The sequence below is a fragment of the Carcharhinus amblyrhynchos genome, chromosome 21 (genome assembly GCF_965287045.1).
Source record: "Carcharhinus amblyrhynchos chromosome 21, sCarAmb.v2.hapA, whole genome shotgun sequence".
Taxonomy (NCBI): Eukaryota; Metazoa; Chordata; class Chondrichthyes; order Carcharhiniformes; family Carcharhinidae; genus Carcharhinus; species Carcharhinus amblyrhynchos.
Window position 1 is genome coordinate 4,834,186 of NC_137344.1, and position 15,510 is coordinate 4,849,695.

Below are 15,510 nucleotides of genomic sequence, written 5' to 3' on the forward strand. Positions count from 1 at the left end.
CTGTGCTTTCAGCTGCCTCTCCTGAGAGCTCCCTGGCTCGCTCCTCAAATGAATTTGGGAGATGCATCTGAAGACTCAACCATCGATCTTTTCCCTTTAATTATGTGCCATCTTATCCTTTGGAGACAAAAGGAAGTGATTGAAAGCTTGATGGCAGCAAGGTTGCGGGGTTTTTGTGGGGGAGGGGGTTGGGAGCTGGGAGCAGGATGATATGGACATTCATTCTTGCTGAACATTGCTCATTTTCTTGCAGCACTGTTTGCCAGTCCTCTGTGTCATTGAACGGGCACTGACTGCATTACTGTCCTGAGTCGTCTGCCGTCTCAGGAGAACAAGATGCCTCGCCTCTCTTCCATGGCATCCAGCAGCCAGCCTAGCTCTCCCTTCATAAAATGTGGAGCTGCATTGTATGATGCCATCTTCCCGGTGTGACTAGCTATGAGTGCCTTGTTAGTGTTTAAATGACGCTCTCCTTGTTTAGCAGCTGACAGCTGGAGTGAATCACATGCCTGGAGCCTATGTGAGTATTAAACATAATGGCGCTTTCAATGCATTAAGTGTTGAAAGATTGCGATGCTGAGCACACATGAGGGACTGGTGTGAGGCACTCCATCCAATTTTGGCACTCAGACGTTTTGGGAAAATTCTGCCCATGATCTCCTGATAGGGAAGGTGATGGATATGGTTTTCAAAAGAAAATATGCATCGTATGAAACCATGAGCTGGACTTTCTGGCCACGCTCACCCCAAGACCAGAAAATCCCACTGATGATCAACAATTTTTGCATGATCCATGTCCCACCTGCTATGATTCCTATGGAGGGTGGGATGGGAAAATTCCGTCCCATATTGTCAAGAAAGTTTAAATTGACCATCCAAGGTGGGTGTCTTTGTGGGGAATCTGAGTGATCATTCCTCCTATACTGTGTGGAAAAGTTCTTAAGCAACATAAAGGATTAAGGAATTATACAATTATTTTTTGTGGCCGGCTCTTGATGCTCAGATTGAAGAAAAAATGGGATATTATCAATCCTGTGAATCAGAAATACACCACGCGTTGTCTCCTTTTCACCCTTGGGAGTTGCCTAAAATGCCATGGCAACAATTACATGTAAATCCTGGCTGGTCCATTTGAGAGTTACATGTTTTTAGTCATAATTATGCACACACAAAAGTGGCCAGAAGTTGTTATCATGTGATCTACTACAACTGGATAAACCATTGAAATACATTTTTGCAAATTTGTTAAACCAGAACAGATTGTTACTGACAACGGTGGCATGGTAGCACAGTGGTACAGGCGACATGGTAGCACAGTGGTTAGCACTGCTGCTTCACAGTGCCAGGGACCCAAGTTCGATTCCTGGCTTGGTTCACTGTGTGGAGTTTGCATGTCCTCCCCATGTCTGTGAGGGTTTCCTTCAGGTGCTCTGGTTTCCTCCCACATTCTGAAAGACATGCTGGTTAAGTACATTGACCCGAACAGGCGCTGGAATGTGGTGTCTCAGGGAATTTCACAGTAACTTCATTGCAGTGTTAATGTGAGCCTTACTTGTGATAAGTAATATCTTTACTTTATAAGAGTTTGAAGATTACCACAAAATAAATGGTATTCAGCATCTCAAATCTGCACCTTATCATCTATCCAACAATAGATTAGCTAAAACATTCATGCAATCCTTAAAACATGCTTTAAAAGCTTCAAAAGAGCAAGATTCATCATGTGTGAATAGCTTTTTGGCACTTAGAATCATAGAACCCCTGCAGTGCAGAAAGAGGACATTTGGCCCATTGAGCCTCCACCTAAAACAATCTCACCCAGGCCCTATCCCTGTAACCTTACATATTTACCCTGCTAATCCTCCTGACATTAAGGGGCAATTTAGCATGAGCAATCTACATAACATGCACATCTTTGGTACATCTTATAGAAACACTACTCATGAGGCTACCCAAAGTTCACCTGTGACATTACTCAAAGTGAAAGTTGAGAACTACTTTGATTTGTTATTACGTCAAGAAATTTCGCAGATAGAGTGTCGACAACAATCTCACGTTGCTAAACAAATATTGAGGGCAAAATAATGCCCAACAAGGATACCGATATGATGCATGTCATGATGCCATGAATGAGAAATGGCCACCAGCCATAGTTATAGCAAAAATATGTCCAATTCTCACAAAGTTCAAATGGAGGATGGCCATTTTGTCAACACTATGCTGACCAATTGTTGATATCTCGAAATGATTTCTCCAGATCCTCTCCAGAAGTACCAACTTCTTTAGTGCTTAGTGTTGTGAATACTGCTGTGGAAGACATAGTTGAATCTGAGTTGCCTGATGATGTGTCTATGCTACTATACCATATGAGAATAATGCAGAATTCGTTTTAAAACAGTACCTACTGAAGTTCCAAATCTTACTTCAAGGATAGCCAAATTCCATAACATCATACACAACCAAAGAGGAATAGAAGTCCTTCTGACTGGCTTTCTTATTGACTGTGTATAATGATTAATGCTACGTAGTGTTGACCCTATGTATAAAATTGTAGTAATTTGTTGTAATGATCACAGAAGTAAAGAGGAGAGATGTTATATATTTAACTGGTTGGATGATTGCTTTAAGAGCAGATGGCATGATTTAATGGTGATGTCATTGGTGTTTCATAGGCTCCTGCTTTTAGTTTCAGTTTGTATTCTGTAGAGGCAGAGAACATCCCTATCAATCAAACTTGTTGTTATTTTGAATCTATGTGTGCAAACCACTTATTTTCTTTTTGTTTAGAACTCATATTCCCTAACGTAGTTAGGAAGTTATATCCCCTACTTCACCACCTTGTCAATGTTCTCTTGAAGTTTATCTTTTCTCCTCACAGTTCACAATGCTTTTGATATCACTTGCAAATTCTGAAAATGCACTTCCAAGTAATTAGTATGCATCAAGAAAAGAAATGGTCCTCTGAACAATCCCAAAGGAATCCCACTATCTACCTTACTCCGGTTCAAAATCAACACTACTTGTTTGCTAACATTCAGCTAACTTTGTATTTGTGCTGCTACTGTTTGTTTTGTTTCGCGGACTTCAGGTTCCCTGATAAGCCTGTTTGGTTATGTGGCATTTATCAAATACCTTTTGGAAATTCATGTACACTTCTTCTCAAACATGTGTGCCCAGGCACACACACATACACTGCTTTTAAAAGAATGTAAATTATCCTTAAATGATGCTTTGAATTTAGTGTTCTTTAGTTTTTGAAAAGTAATGTAACTGAAACTGCTGGAATCTGATGAAAACATTTTCATCAGTACAGCTGACTAAATTGTACCGATTTATCCTAGAAAATTAGATGCACTGCGCAAGCTGAGACTGCACAATCCAGATTCAGCTCAGTGCCTCATTCAGGGCAGGAGAATCTAAAGTTCAAGTACAGGCTTTTGCAAGGGATTGCCTACAAATAAATACCATACTGAAACAATTCTCAGACACAAAGCCAGTTCAATTGATAAATGCAATTGTGATATTTTACCATAAAATTTGTAAGTTTTTAATTTGGGAATTGTAATGGTTTGATTCATCATTGTCACTTTTATTAACATATAGTGAAAAGTACTGTTTCTTGCGCTATACAGATAAAACATACCATTTTTAGAGAGGGAAATGAGAGAATGCAGAATGTAGTGTTACAGTCATAGCTAGGGTGTAGAGAAGGATTAATGTGAGGTAATTCCATTCAAAAGCCTGACAGCAGCAGGAAAGAAGCTGTTCTTGAGTAGGTTGTTACATGCCCTCAGACCTTTGTATCTTTTTCCCAATGGAAGAAGGTGGAAGAGAGAATGTCCGGAGTGCATGGGGTCCTTAATTATGCTAGCTGCTTTGCCGAGGCAGCGGGAAGTATAGATAGAGTCAATGGATGGGAGGCTGGTTTGTGTGATGGATTGGGATACATTCACAACCTTTTGTATTTCTTGCAGTCTTGGGCAAAGCAGGAGCCATACCAAGCTGTGATACAACCAGAAAGAATAGTTTATGTGGTGTATCTGTAAAGGTTGATGAGAGTCGTAGCTGACATGCCAAATTTCCTTAGTCTTCTGAGAAAGAAGGGGCATTGATGAGCTTTCTTAACTATAGCGTCGGCATGAGGGGACCAGGACAGGTTGTTGGTGATCTGGACACCTAAACACCTGAAGCCCTTGACCCTTTCTATTACATTCCCATTGATGTAGACAGGGGCATGTTCTCCTTTACACTTCCTGAAGTCGATGACAACCTCCTTCATTTTGTTGACATTGAGGGAAAGATTATTGTTGTGCACCAGTTCATCAGATTCTCTATCTCATTCATGTACTCTGTCTCATCATTGCTTGAGATCCGACCCACGACGGTGATGCTGTCAGCAAACGTGAAAATCAAATTGGAGGGGAATTTGGCCACACAGTCATTAGTGTATAAGGAGTATAGCAGGGGACTGAGAACATAGCCTTGTGGGGCACTGGTGTTGAGGATGATTGTGGAGGAGGTGTTGTTCCCTATCCTTGCTGATTGTGGTCTGTGAGTTAGGAAGTTCAGGATCCAGTCTTAGAGGGAGGTGTCAAGGCCCAGGCCGTGGAGTTTGAGATGAGTTTTGTGGGAGATCTGGAGGAGGGAACCGAGTGTGTGGTGTCGAAATTTGCTGATGACACCAAGATTGGTGGAATGGCAAATTGTGCGGAGGGTGTGGAGAGTCTACAGAAGGATCTAGATAGGCTGGGCGAATGGGCAAATGGAATTTAATGTTGGCAAGTGCGAGGTGGTCCACTTTGGTAGGAATAATGGTAGGAAGGATTATTACTTACATGGAGAAAAACTGCAGCAGGCGATGGTGCAGAGGGACCTCGGGGTCCTTGTGCATGAGTCGCAAAAAGCCAGCCTGCACGTGCAGCAGGTGGTCAGGAAGGCGAATGGGATGCTGGCCTTCATAGCGAGCGGGATTGAATATAAAAGTAGGGAGGTCTTGCTGCGGCTGTATAGGGCATTGGTGAGGCCGCAGCTGGAGTACTGTGTGCAGTTTTGGGTGCCGTACTTACGCAAGGATATTTTGGCCTTGGAGGGAGTGCAGAGGAGGTTTACTAGGCTGATGCCGGAGTTGAGGGGGTTGAGCTATGAGGAGAGGCTGAATAAACTCGGCTTGTACTCGTTAGAGTTTAGAAGAATGAGGGGAGATCTCATTGAGACGTACAAGATGATGAATGGGATGGATAAGATAGAGGTGGAGAGACTCTTCCTGCTCAGGAAGGATAGTAAGACTAGGGGGCACAGCCTCAAGATAAAGGGGGGGCGGTTTAGAACGGAGTTGAGGAGGAACTTCTTCACTCAAAGGGTGGTGAATCTCTGGAATTCTCTGCCCGTTGAAGTGGTGGAGGCTGCCTCGCTAAATATTTTTAAGACGTGGGTTGATGGGTTTTTGAAAGGCAAGGGGGGATTAAGGGTTATGGGGAGAGGGCGGGAATGTGGAACTGAGCCATGACAGATCAGCCATGATCTTATTGAATGGCGGGGCAGGCTCGAAGGGCTAGATGGCCTACTCCTGCTCCTATTTCTTATGTTCTTATGAATAATAGTGTTGAAGGCTGAGCTGTAGTCAATAAATAGGAGTCTGACATAGGTGTCCTTGTTGTCTAGGTGTCCCAGGGTTGAGTGCAGGACCAGGGAGATGGTGTCTGCTATGGACCTGTTGTGGCGGTAGGCAAACTGTAGTGGATCCATGTAGTCTGGAAGGCTGGAATTGATTTGTGTCATGACTAGCATTTTGAAGCACTTCATAATGATGGATGTCAGAGCCACTAGCCAATAATCATTAAGGCACGCAGCTTAGTTTCTCTTAGGTACCGGGATGATGGTCATCTTCTTGAAGCAGATAGGGACCTCAGTTTGTAGTAAAGAGAGATTGACGATGTCTGTGAATACCCCCGCCAGCTGATCCAAGCAGGATCTGAGTTCACGTCCGGGTATCCCATCTGGGCCAGTTGCTAATCTTACAGAGGCCAGTTTCCATCACCATCACCCATTTATTTAGTGATAGTCATGTGCCATTCAATGGCTACAGAGTGCGAATAAATCCCGAGTCTATTGACTGCTGATCTAAGTGGAGCCAACTGGTTTTAACCACCACCTCCCCACTTCTCCTCCCCTATAGGGTGAGCCTCCTCTTGCCTAACAGGGGAACTAATACTCAGTGAGGTCCACAGGGATTTACTGGTGAACCCTCGTGGAAATCCAGATGTAAAAATTGTAGTTGCCACAAAAAGAGAGAAGTTTCTGGTAAACCTTTTGAAAGATTTGCAGAGGATAGATAACATACACCACCCAGTGGCCAGAATCTGTAAGTTTATAGTTACACTGATTTTTCAATACCATGACAGGTGCAACATTGAATTTCAGTGCCCAGATTAACAATAGAAAGGATGTCCCTATTAGAAAGCCACCATCACCACTAATAGTGAACTAATGTTTCTGAAATCCCTTCAGATGTTTACAAGAAGTGCTATAGGATTTCTCAATGTGACATAATTCAGCAATAATGTTGAAATTCTACTATCATAGTCATTCAGTAACCAATTTATGGCGATAAATTATCTTACATGCAGTAAAAGAACAGTCAAGGATGTACGTATTGTTAGAAGTGCAGATGTGGACCTTTAGTCTTCTTATCGGATTGTCTCCTGAGTTATTAGAGTTTTGTTGACGTTTTACTTTTACAAAAGCAGCAGCCATGGCAGCGAATCATGTCTTTCAAGTCTGGGATTATGTTATTTTTGTTGTTATGCTACTTGTATCTGCCGCAATTGGATTTTTTTTTGCTTTTAAGCGTGGTAGGACTGGACAAGAAACGACAGAAGAGCTCATGGTAGGAAACCGGTAAGTACATTTGGGCCCACGGTGGCATAGTGGTCAGTACTGCTGCCTCACAGCATCTGGGACCTGGGTTTGACTTCTGGCTTGGGTCACTGTCTGTGTGGAGTTTGCATGTTCTCCCCGTGTCTGCATGAGTTTCCTCCGGGTGTTCCAGTTTCCTCCCACAGAGCAAAGATGTGCAAGTTAGGTGGCTTGACCATGCTAAATTGCCCCTAAGTGTCAGGGGGACTAGCTAGGGTAAATGCATGGGATTAAGGGGATAGGGCGTGGGTGGGATTGTGGTCAGTGCAGACTTGATGGGCCAAATAGCCTCCTTTTGCACTGTAGAATTCTATTATTCTATGAATTCAAATATTTATCGGACCAAATAAACATTTTGAACCTAGCTTCTGTTGTAGGTAAAATAATACCTCTGAGACTGTTAGTGAGTCAAAATACAGTGGTTTTTATTTCAAAACTCTGGGGTTTATTCCAGAATTTTGGGAGGCAGGGACTATCAAACTTCTCATAGAACACAAACACAAGTGGGCATTTATACATCATGAGTCTTAGTGTCAATCATGATTCAAAGTTCCAATTCTTGCCAGACCTTCAGGTCTTCCTTCCTTGGTCATGATTCAGCCCCAGATTTAATCACAATTTACTGTCCAGCTGGCAGCTGCACCGGCTTAATCCGGTCATGATTCAAAACCCCTCTGCAGCAGTACCGGCATCCCTGTCTTTGAAGTTATTTGTGTGATCGCGGCTGTCCCAGCAGGACTCTTCCTGTTAAAAGCCAGTATTGTGATCTGCCATCAGCAGCTGTTAAAAGTCAGTATTGTAAACTACCATCTGTGTAATGATGTCCAACTAACACAAATAGGAAAGAATTGTAGAGTCTACAAAATAAAACAGCCACATTAAACTATCTGTCATTATAAAAATGAAAGTTAAAGCATGTAAGACATGAACAAATAACTTATGTTAATGCCATGAGCAGTATAAGCTTGAGAAGATCAGTTATGACAAAGGGTTATGTTTGTGAAATATTCTAGGTACAAAATCCATTAACCCTTTCCCTACTTCACTTCCTTTGTAAAAAAATTAAAATGCTGGGTTCATGTAATTAAAAGAATTATTTTATGTTTTTTTCAGACAGATCTCTGCATACCCAATTGCTCTTTCGTTGGCTTCTAGTTTCTTGTCTGCTGTAACAGGTCTGTGTTTTTATTATTCTATGAAAGATCTAATCAGTATACAAAATAAAGGTATTAATAGCACTGTAAATTGATATGCATAATTGAAATTGAAGTTAACTATACATTTAAGATGATATTCCAAAATATATGTTTTGGGCAGCACGGTGGCATAGTGGTTAGCACTGCTGCCTCACAGTGCCAGAGACCTGCGTTCAATTCCGACCTCGGATCACTGTCTGTGTGGAGTTTGCACACTCTCCCCATGTCTGCATGGGTTTCCTCCGAGTGCTCTGGTTTCTTTCCACAGTCCAAACATGTGCAAGTTAGATGGATTAGCCTAATTGCCCTTTAATGTCAGGGGGACTAGCAGGGTAAGTATGTGCAGTTATGGGAATAAGGTCTGGTTGGGTTAGTGGTCGGTGCAGACTTGATGGACCGAATAGCCTCCTTCTGTATTATAGGGATGCTATTCTATTCTATGTACTCTTAACAGCAAAATGAACTTGAAGTCAGTGCAAAGTACATTACAGTATAAAAATACTATTGGAAAGAGGAGAGGTAACAATTCCTCTAGTCATTAAGTATAGTCACTTCATAAATACCTATCCTCTCTTAACTCTTATGAGAATTGTGAGAAAGAAAAGTAGAAAATAGATTTGCACAACTATGGACAGGATGGAAAGGAAACCTCTGTTCCACATAGTTGAACGGTTAGTAACGAGAGGATTTAATTTTAAGGTGAGAACAGGAGGTTAAGAGGCGTTTTGAGGAAACATACTTCACCCAAATGTTAGTGGGAGATTGGAATGCACTGCTTGCAAGGGTGGTAGAAGTGGGAAGTCTCACCGCCTTTAAAAAATAACATTCAAGGCTATGGGCCAGGTATTGGAAAGTGGGATTACTGTAGATTTAGTGTAGTTTTATCGGTGTAGAGTCAATGGATTGAAGGGCCTCTTCCATACTGCATGACTATGACTCTATAATATGTATCAAAGTTAAGTTCAAAAGCACAAAGGCTTTAAAATAGGTTACTGTTTGCCTCTCTCATACCTGGAAAACCAACAGCAGTTAAGAGTTTTCCTTGCCATTAGAATGGTCAATATCAGGATGGACATACATCAGAAAACCTTTTTGAAGCAATGTTATTTACCAGCTAACGTATACATTTGTTCAATCTCTTGGTGCACTCAAATGTAAAAGTTAGACAGCTTGCTTTTGCAGATCAAATTAGTGATATTTGGGTCAAAAGCCAAAGTTAGATACATTCCAGTTTTTTGCCATGATCTAGGTACTGCTCTAGATATCTCCCAGTTTTTGACCTTAAAGAGTCGTATAGAGTTTTGGCTCACTGTGTCTACCCTGGCCATCAAGCACCTAATCTAATTCCATTTTCTGGCACTTGTTCCATATCCTTGTATTCTATGACATTTTAAATGTTCATCTGATCAAACGCACATCTAATTGGAATTATAACCAAATCTAAAGCAAGTAGTACTTTTATATTTCTTAACATAAGAACATAAGAAATAGGAGCAGGAGTAGGCCATCTAGCCCTTCGAGCCTGCCTCGCCATTCAACAAGATCATGGCTGATCTGAAGTGGATCAGTTCCACTTTCCCGCTTGCTCCCCATAACCCTTAATTCCCTTGTCTATCAGAAACCTATCTACCCGTGACTTAAATATATAAGGGTAGCCTCCACCACTTCAACGGGCAGAGAATTCCAGAGATTCACCACCCTTTGAGTGAAGAAGTTCCTCCTCCACTCCGATCTAAACTGCCAACCCCCCCTTATTTTGAGGCTGTGCCCTCTAGTTCTGCTATTCTTTCTAAGCGGGAAGAATCTCTCTACCTCTACCCTATCTATCCCCTTCATTATCTTATTGTCTCTATAAGATCCCCCCTCAGCCTTCTAAACTCCAATGAGTACAGGCCCAGTCTATTCAATCTCTCCTCATAGGCTAACCCCCTCATCTCCGGTATCAGCCTAGTGAACCTCCTCTGCACTCCCTCCAAAGCCAATATATCCTTCCGCAAATGTGGCAACCAAAACTGCACACAGTACTCCAGTTGCGGCCTCACCAGGACCCTGTACAGTTGCAGCAAAACCTCCCTGCTTTTATATTCTATCCCCCTCGCTATAAAGGCCAACATTCCATTCACCTTTTTGATCACTTGCTGCACCTGCAGGCTGGGTTTTTGCGATTCGTGCACAAGGACCCCCAGGTCCCTCTGCACTGTAGCATGCTGCAGCTTTTCACCTTTTAAATAATAGTCCCTCCTACTATTATTTCTACCAAAGTGGATAACCTCACATTTGCTAACATTATACTCCATCTGCCAGGTCCTCACCCACTCACTCAGCATATCCAGATCTCTCTACAGACTTTCCGCGCCTTCCATGCAATTTGCTTTTCCACTCATCTTCGTGTCATCAGCAAATTTTGTCACCTTACACTCAGCCCCCTCCTCCAGATTATCTATGTAAATGGTAAACAGTTGAGGCCTCAGCACCGATCCCTGTGGCACTCCACTAGTCACCAACTGCTAACCAGAATAGCACCCATTGATTCCAACTCTCTGCTTCCTATTAGACAACCGATCCCCTATCCATGCCAACACCTTACCCTCAACTCTGTGCACCCTAATCTTTTGCAGCAACATTTTGTGAGCCACCTTGTCAAATGCCTTTTGGAAATCTAAAAACACCACATCCACCGGTTCCCCTCTGTCTACTGCACTAGTCACATCCTCATAGAAATTCAATAAATTCATTAAATACGACTTCCCCTTCACGAATCCATGCTGCGTCTGCTTGATCAAACCGTTCTTTGCTAGGTGCCTCGCTATTTCTTCTTTGATGGCGGATTCTAGCATTTTTCCAACTATGGACGTTAAACTAACTGGCCTATAATTCCCTGCTACCTTTTTTAAACAGTGGCGTAACATTAGCCGTTTTCCAATCTTCCGGCACTTCCCCGGAGTCCAGCGAATTTTGATAAATAATTAATAAGGCATCCGCCATCACCTCTGCCATTTCCTTCAGAACCCTGGGATGCATTCCATCTGGTCCCGGGGACTAGTCTACTTTCAGTCCCTTTAGTCTATCAAGCACTACCTCTGTCGTGACAGTAATCACATTAAGGACCTCATCTCCTACCATCCTTCTATCTTTAATATCCGACAAGCTATTTGTGTCCTCCTCCATGAAGACCGAGGCAAAAAACTTATTTAAAGCCTCAGCCATTTCCACATCACCCACTGCTAAATCCCCCCTCTCATCCTCCAAGGATCCAACATTCCCTCTAGCCAGTCCCTTCTTCTTCATATATTTGTAAAAACTTTTACTCCCATTTTTTATATTTAGAGCTAGTTTAGCTTCATATTCTATCTTTCCTTTCTTTATCGCTTTCTTAGTCATTCTTTGTTGCTTTTTAAATCTTTCCCAATCTAATTGCCCACTATTTTTAGCCGCTCTGAACGCATCAGCTTTTAATTTAATACTCTCCTTTATTTCCTTCGATAACCACGACTGGTTATCCCTTCTCCTACAGACCTTCTTTACCATCGGAATAAATTTCTGCTGAGTACTGAAAAAGATCTGCTTAAAAATCCTCCACTGTTCCTCAGCCGCCCTACCAACCAATCTGCACCCTCAATCTACATTTGCCAATTCCGCCCTCATCTTATCATACTCCCCTCTGTTCAAACAGAGTACACAGGTTCGGGACCCTACTTTCTCATCCTCCATCTGCATCAGAAATTCAACCATACTATGATCATTCGTTCCAAGAGGATCCCTCACAAGAAGCCTTGCTTTGATTCTCAGTACTTTGTGAATCGAGATAACATTTTAACCAAAATGTTCCACAAACTGTCAAAATGCAAGCATTATCCAGCATTGCACAGTTAAAGGAGTCCACAACCAACACAGTCATCGCAGGACTAATACCCATTGTGACCATTATAATTCATTTGGAAACAATTACTTTCATTCACTTTTTCAGAAATCTCTTAATCATGTGCCACAGAAAGATATTTAGGGACACACCTGAAGCGCCCAATAACAGCTTGTTAGGCATTACTGGAAATTATTTGCTCATTATTGCTGCTCTAATTCTATCTTCTGACATAGTGGTGGGATTTTATGGCCGCGCTCATCCCGAAACCGTAAAATCCTGCTTGAGGTCAACAGACCTTTCCATGGGCGCCTCTTGGCCATTCTGATTCCCATGGCGAGCAGAACGGTAAAATTCACCCCAATAGCTTCATCTAATAACGGTATTTTCATTCCCATTCTGCCTGTCCAATCCTTCCATTGTATTGATGCCCTCTTTCAGTATCTGGGCTATTTTGAAATCTGCTGATCTTTGAGTCCTCTATTCTTTGTGTCACCACCAAATGTCCCATTTGCCGCATGAAGCCTAAAGGATTTCTTTTAAGGCAACTAGAATCTGATCCAACAGATCCTTCTCTAATAACAGAATACAAGTTAGAACGAGTAACTTATCCTTATGACACCCTTAATACAACCCAGTATTTTTATGCCAGTACTGATCCAGGGATCCTCAGATACAATTTGGTAAATCTTTCATACTGTTAGCGACCAGATCAGAAACTCCAAGGTATGTTTTGAAGTTAGCCTAGACCCCAGTTTTCTTTCGGTTTTGGCATTCGGGCAAAATAAAGTATTTTTATTAGAACACATTTTATTTAGCAATACAGTTAATACATAATAAAAAGAATTAGTATAACTCTTACCTATTGAAATATTTAAACATGACGTGGTATAATTCTTAACAGCTGGCTATCTTTATAGTTCCAATGTAAGCAATATCCCCACAGACATTTTGATTTGATTTGATCTAATTTGATTTAGTATTGTCACATGTATTAATATACAATGAAAAGTATTGTTTCTTGTGCGGTATACAGACAAAACATACCGTTCATAGAGAAGGAAACAAGAGAGTGCAGAATGTAGTGTTACAGTCATAGTTAGGATGTAGAGAAAGCCAACTTAATGCAAGTTAAGTCCATTCAAAAGTCTGACAGCAGCAGGAAAGAAGGTGTTCTTGAGTCAGTTGGTATGTGACTTCTGCCTTTTGGATCTTTTTCCCAATGGAAGAAGGTGCAAGATAGAATGTCCGGGGTGCACGGGGTCCTTATTATGTCCTTAAAGACATACATTTTTCTTCAGAATCAGCACAAAAACAAATACGCTCACGTGTTTTACATCTTCAACCTTTTACACCCCTCTGGACAGATACAGAAACACACCTGAGTTCTGACTCCCATGCAGCAGCCTCCGGAGAAAGAGACCAATTTTCTGGCAGATCCAAGTCTCCAAACCAAGAGAGAGAAAGAGACACACAGAGAGCTTCTCCTCTCTAACAATCCCAAGCAGCAACTGAGCTGATTTCCGGGTGTAAGCCTAGTCCTGCCAAGTCACGTGATTTTTTTCTGTTAATCAACCTAATCAAGCCCTTTTGTGAAAAAAACCAGAGGAAAACTCCAAAATAACAGAACTGCATTAGCTCAGATTAAAACATTGTCGCAATTGGGACTAATGATTCAATATTAATGTTTAATTGTTTCTAATTATTGTTCCAGTTATTGGAAATCCAGCTGAAGTGTACAGCTTTGGGATAATGTTTCTCATGTTTTCCATCACCTGGCTATTGACCATGATAGCCACTTGTCTAATCTACATTCCACTTTTCTACAGACTAAATATTATCAGCACTTATGAGGTAAGTAAGTGTTCTGTTTCTACTTTCCACTTTCTCCCTGTTTTGCCCTTTACCTACTCTATTGAACTCTTGCCTCCTTTCACTGGAAGATTGGGCATGGGCTCCTCTATGACTCTGATATCCACAGTGAAAGTCCCTTGGACTGACTTCTATGTTAATTTCTTTGCTTCTACATTTCCCTATATGATGAACTATTGACTATGGCTAGGATTTTTAAACTGGTGGGGATTTCCGTCACACCAGCTCCTGAGGTGACTGGGCCTTAAGTGGAAGGGTGCACAAACTTAAAAGGAAGGTTCCCCTCCCACAACCCATCTGCCCAGATCTGAACCTGGTTATTTTATGGCTTTCCCCATTCCCAATACCCAGGAACGACTCCTGCCAGCCTAAAAGTTGAGGCTGGGTGGGAAATGGCCCTTAAGTGATCAATAATTGGGCACTTAGGGGCTGCAATTGGGACAAGGGTGGGCAGTCTATCAGAGGCCTTATCAGCCCCAGTGTAAAATTGTAAAGCGGTTGGGGAGTATGGGAAGAAAGTGGGAAGCCCATCTGGAGAACTTTACAAACCACTGGCAGGGAAATGTAAAATTCAGGCCTATATGTCAGACCTGCACTTAAATTTTCCATTTCATTTCCCTTGTGCACTAATCCTTTTGCCAGATCAGGAAGACAAATTACCTGTTATTGGCTATATTACAATGTTCCTCTACATACCCCCATTTCTCATTTAAACATGTTGAAATTAAGTGCAAATTACAAAAATGTGTCTTTTAAAATATTTCCTTCTATTTTTGCGTAATTTCTATGTTGGATACAAGAAATATCTGGAATTCTACAGTGAACAATTGTCCTCTTAACTCCCCAAAGGCAGGTGAAGAAAGGGGAGTGAGTCTTCCAGTGGGAGAAACTGAACAAAGAATTACAAGCACAGAAAGATAGAAACTAAAGAAGATTGAAGCAGCTAGGGAGAACTTGCCTTTACCTTGCCGTAGGTAAATCAAATATCTGTAGCTTAGAAACAAAGGTTGGAAGTCTCCAGTTGTTCAACCCCATCTCCGCTGCTAATGAGGATGGAGAATTTAGCACTCAGCCACACTCTGTTGGCTGCAGAGGGACCAGAGAATCCCACCCAAAGTCTTTATTTCTCAAAGTATTCCTGACTAGTGTCCCAGTTTGAAAAGGAAACCCTCTTCAAAGCTTTGAGAAGCTGGCTGATCAGTTAATATGGCTGGCAAATCTGAGAAGGTGAGCAATATCAGGTCAGCTCATAGCAAAAGCCTGTGAGCTCTGTTGTATGCTGTATGCAGTCAGCTTTTTAAATTATGAAGAGATAAAGGCTACCATCCCAGGTGCTATGAATTCATGCCAGTAATTTATCTGGAAATACAGTCTTGTGTCCAGAGGGTTAAGAGCAGTGCATTGAGACTTGGAAAAATTAGGGAACAAGCAAAATGTTGCCCAGTGGCACATGTTGGGAAAATCCTAAAACCCCCAGGAGGTGATAGAATGAGTAAGGATTAAAGGAGCAAAAGATAAGCCAGCAGAATTTACAAATTACAGGCTAGTTTAGAACTCATATAATTTTAGGCAGCCAAATTTAAAGGCCCTGCGTTGGCCTCTAAAAGTAAAAATTAAAAGGAACAAAACAAAACCAGAAGCGTGCAAAAAGGCAGGGATAAAAACAAC

The 15,510-nt window shown here is 41.8% G+C and overlaps 1 protein-coding gene across 1 annotated transcript in view; it reads left to right on the forward strand.

The window, feature by feature from the left end:
• Positions 1-6,751: 6,751 nt before the first annotated feature.
• The window catches only part of LOC145356575 (sodium-coupled monocarboxylate transporter 1-like), an 81,259-nt gene continuing 72,500 nt past the window's right edge, over positions 6,752-15,510 (forward strand). Inside the window, exons 1-3 of the mRNA XM_080209350.1 lie at positions 6,752-6,897; positions 8,029-8,090; positions 13,685-13,824. Coding sequence (XP_080065476.1) covers positions 6,752-6,897; positions 8,029-8,090; positions 13,685-13,824 — 348 coding nt within the window. The remainder of the gene's footprint in view (positions 6,898-8,028; positions 8,091-13,684; positions 13,825-15,510) is intronic.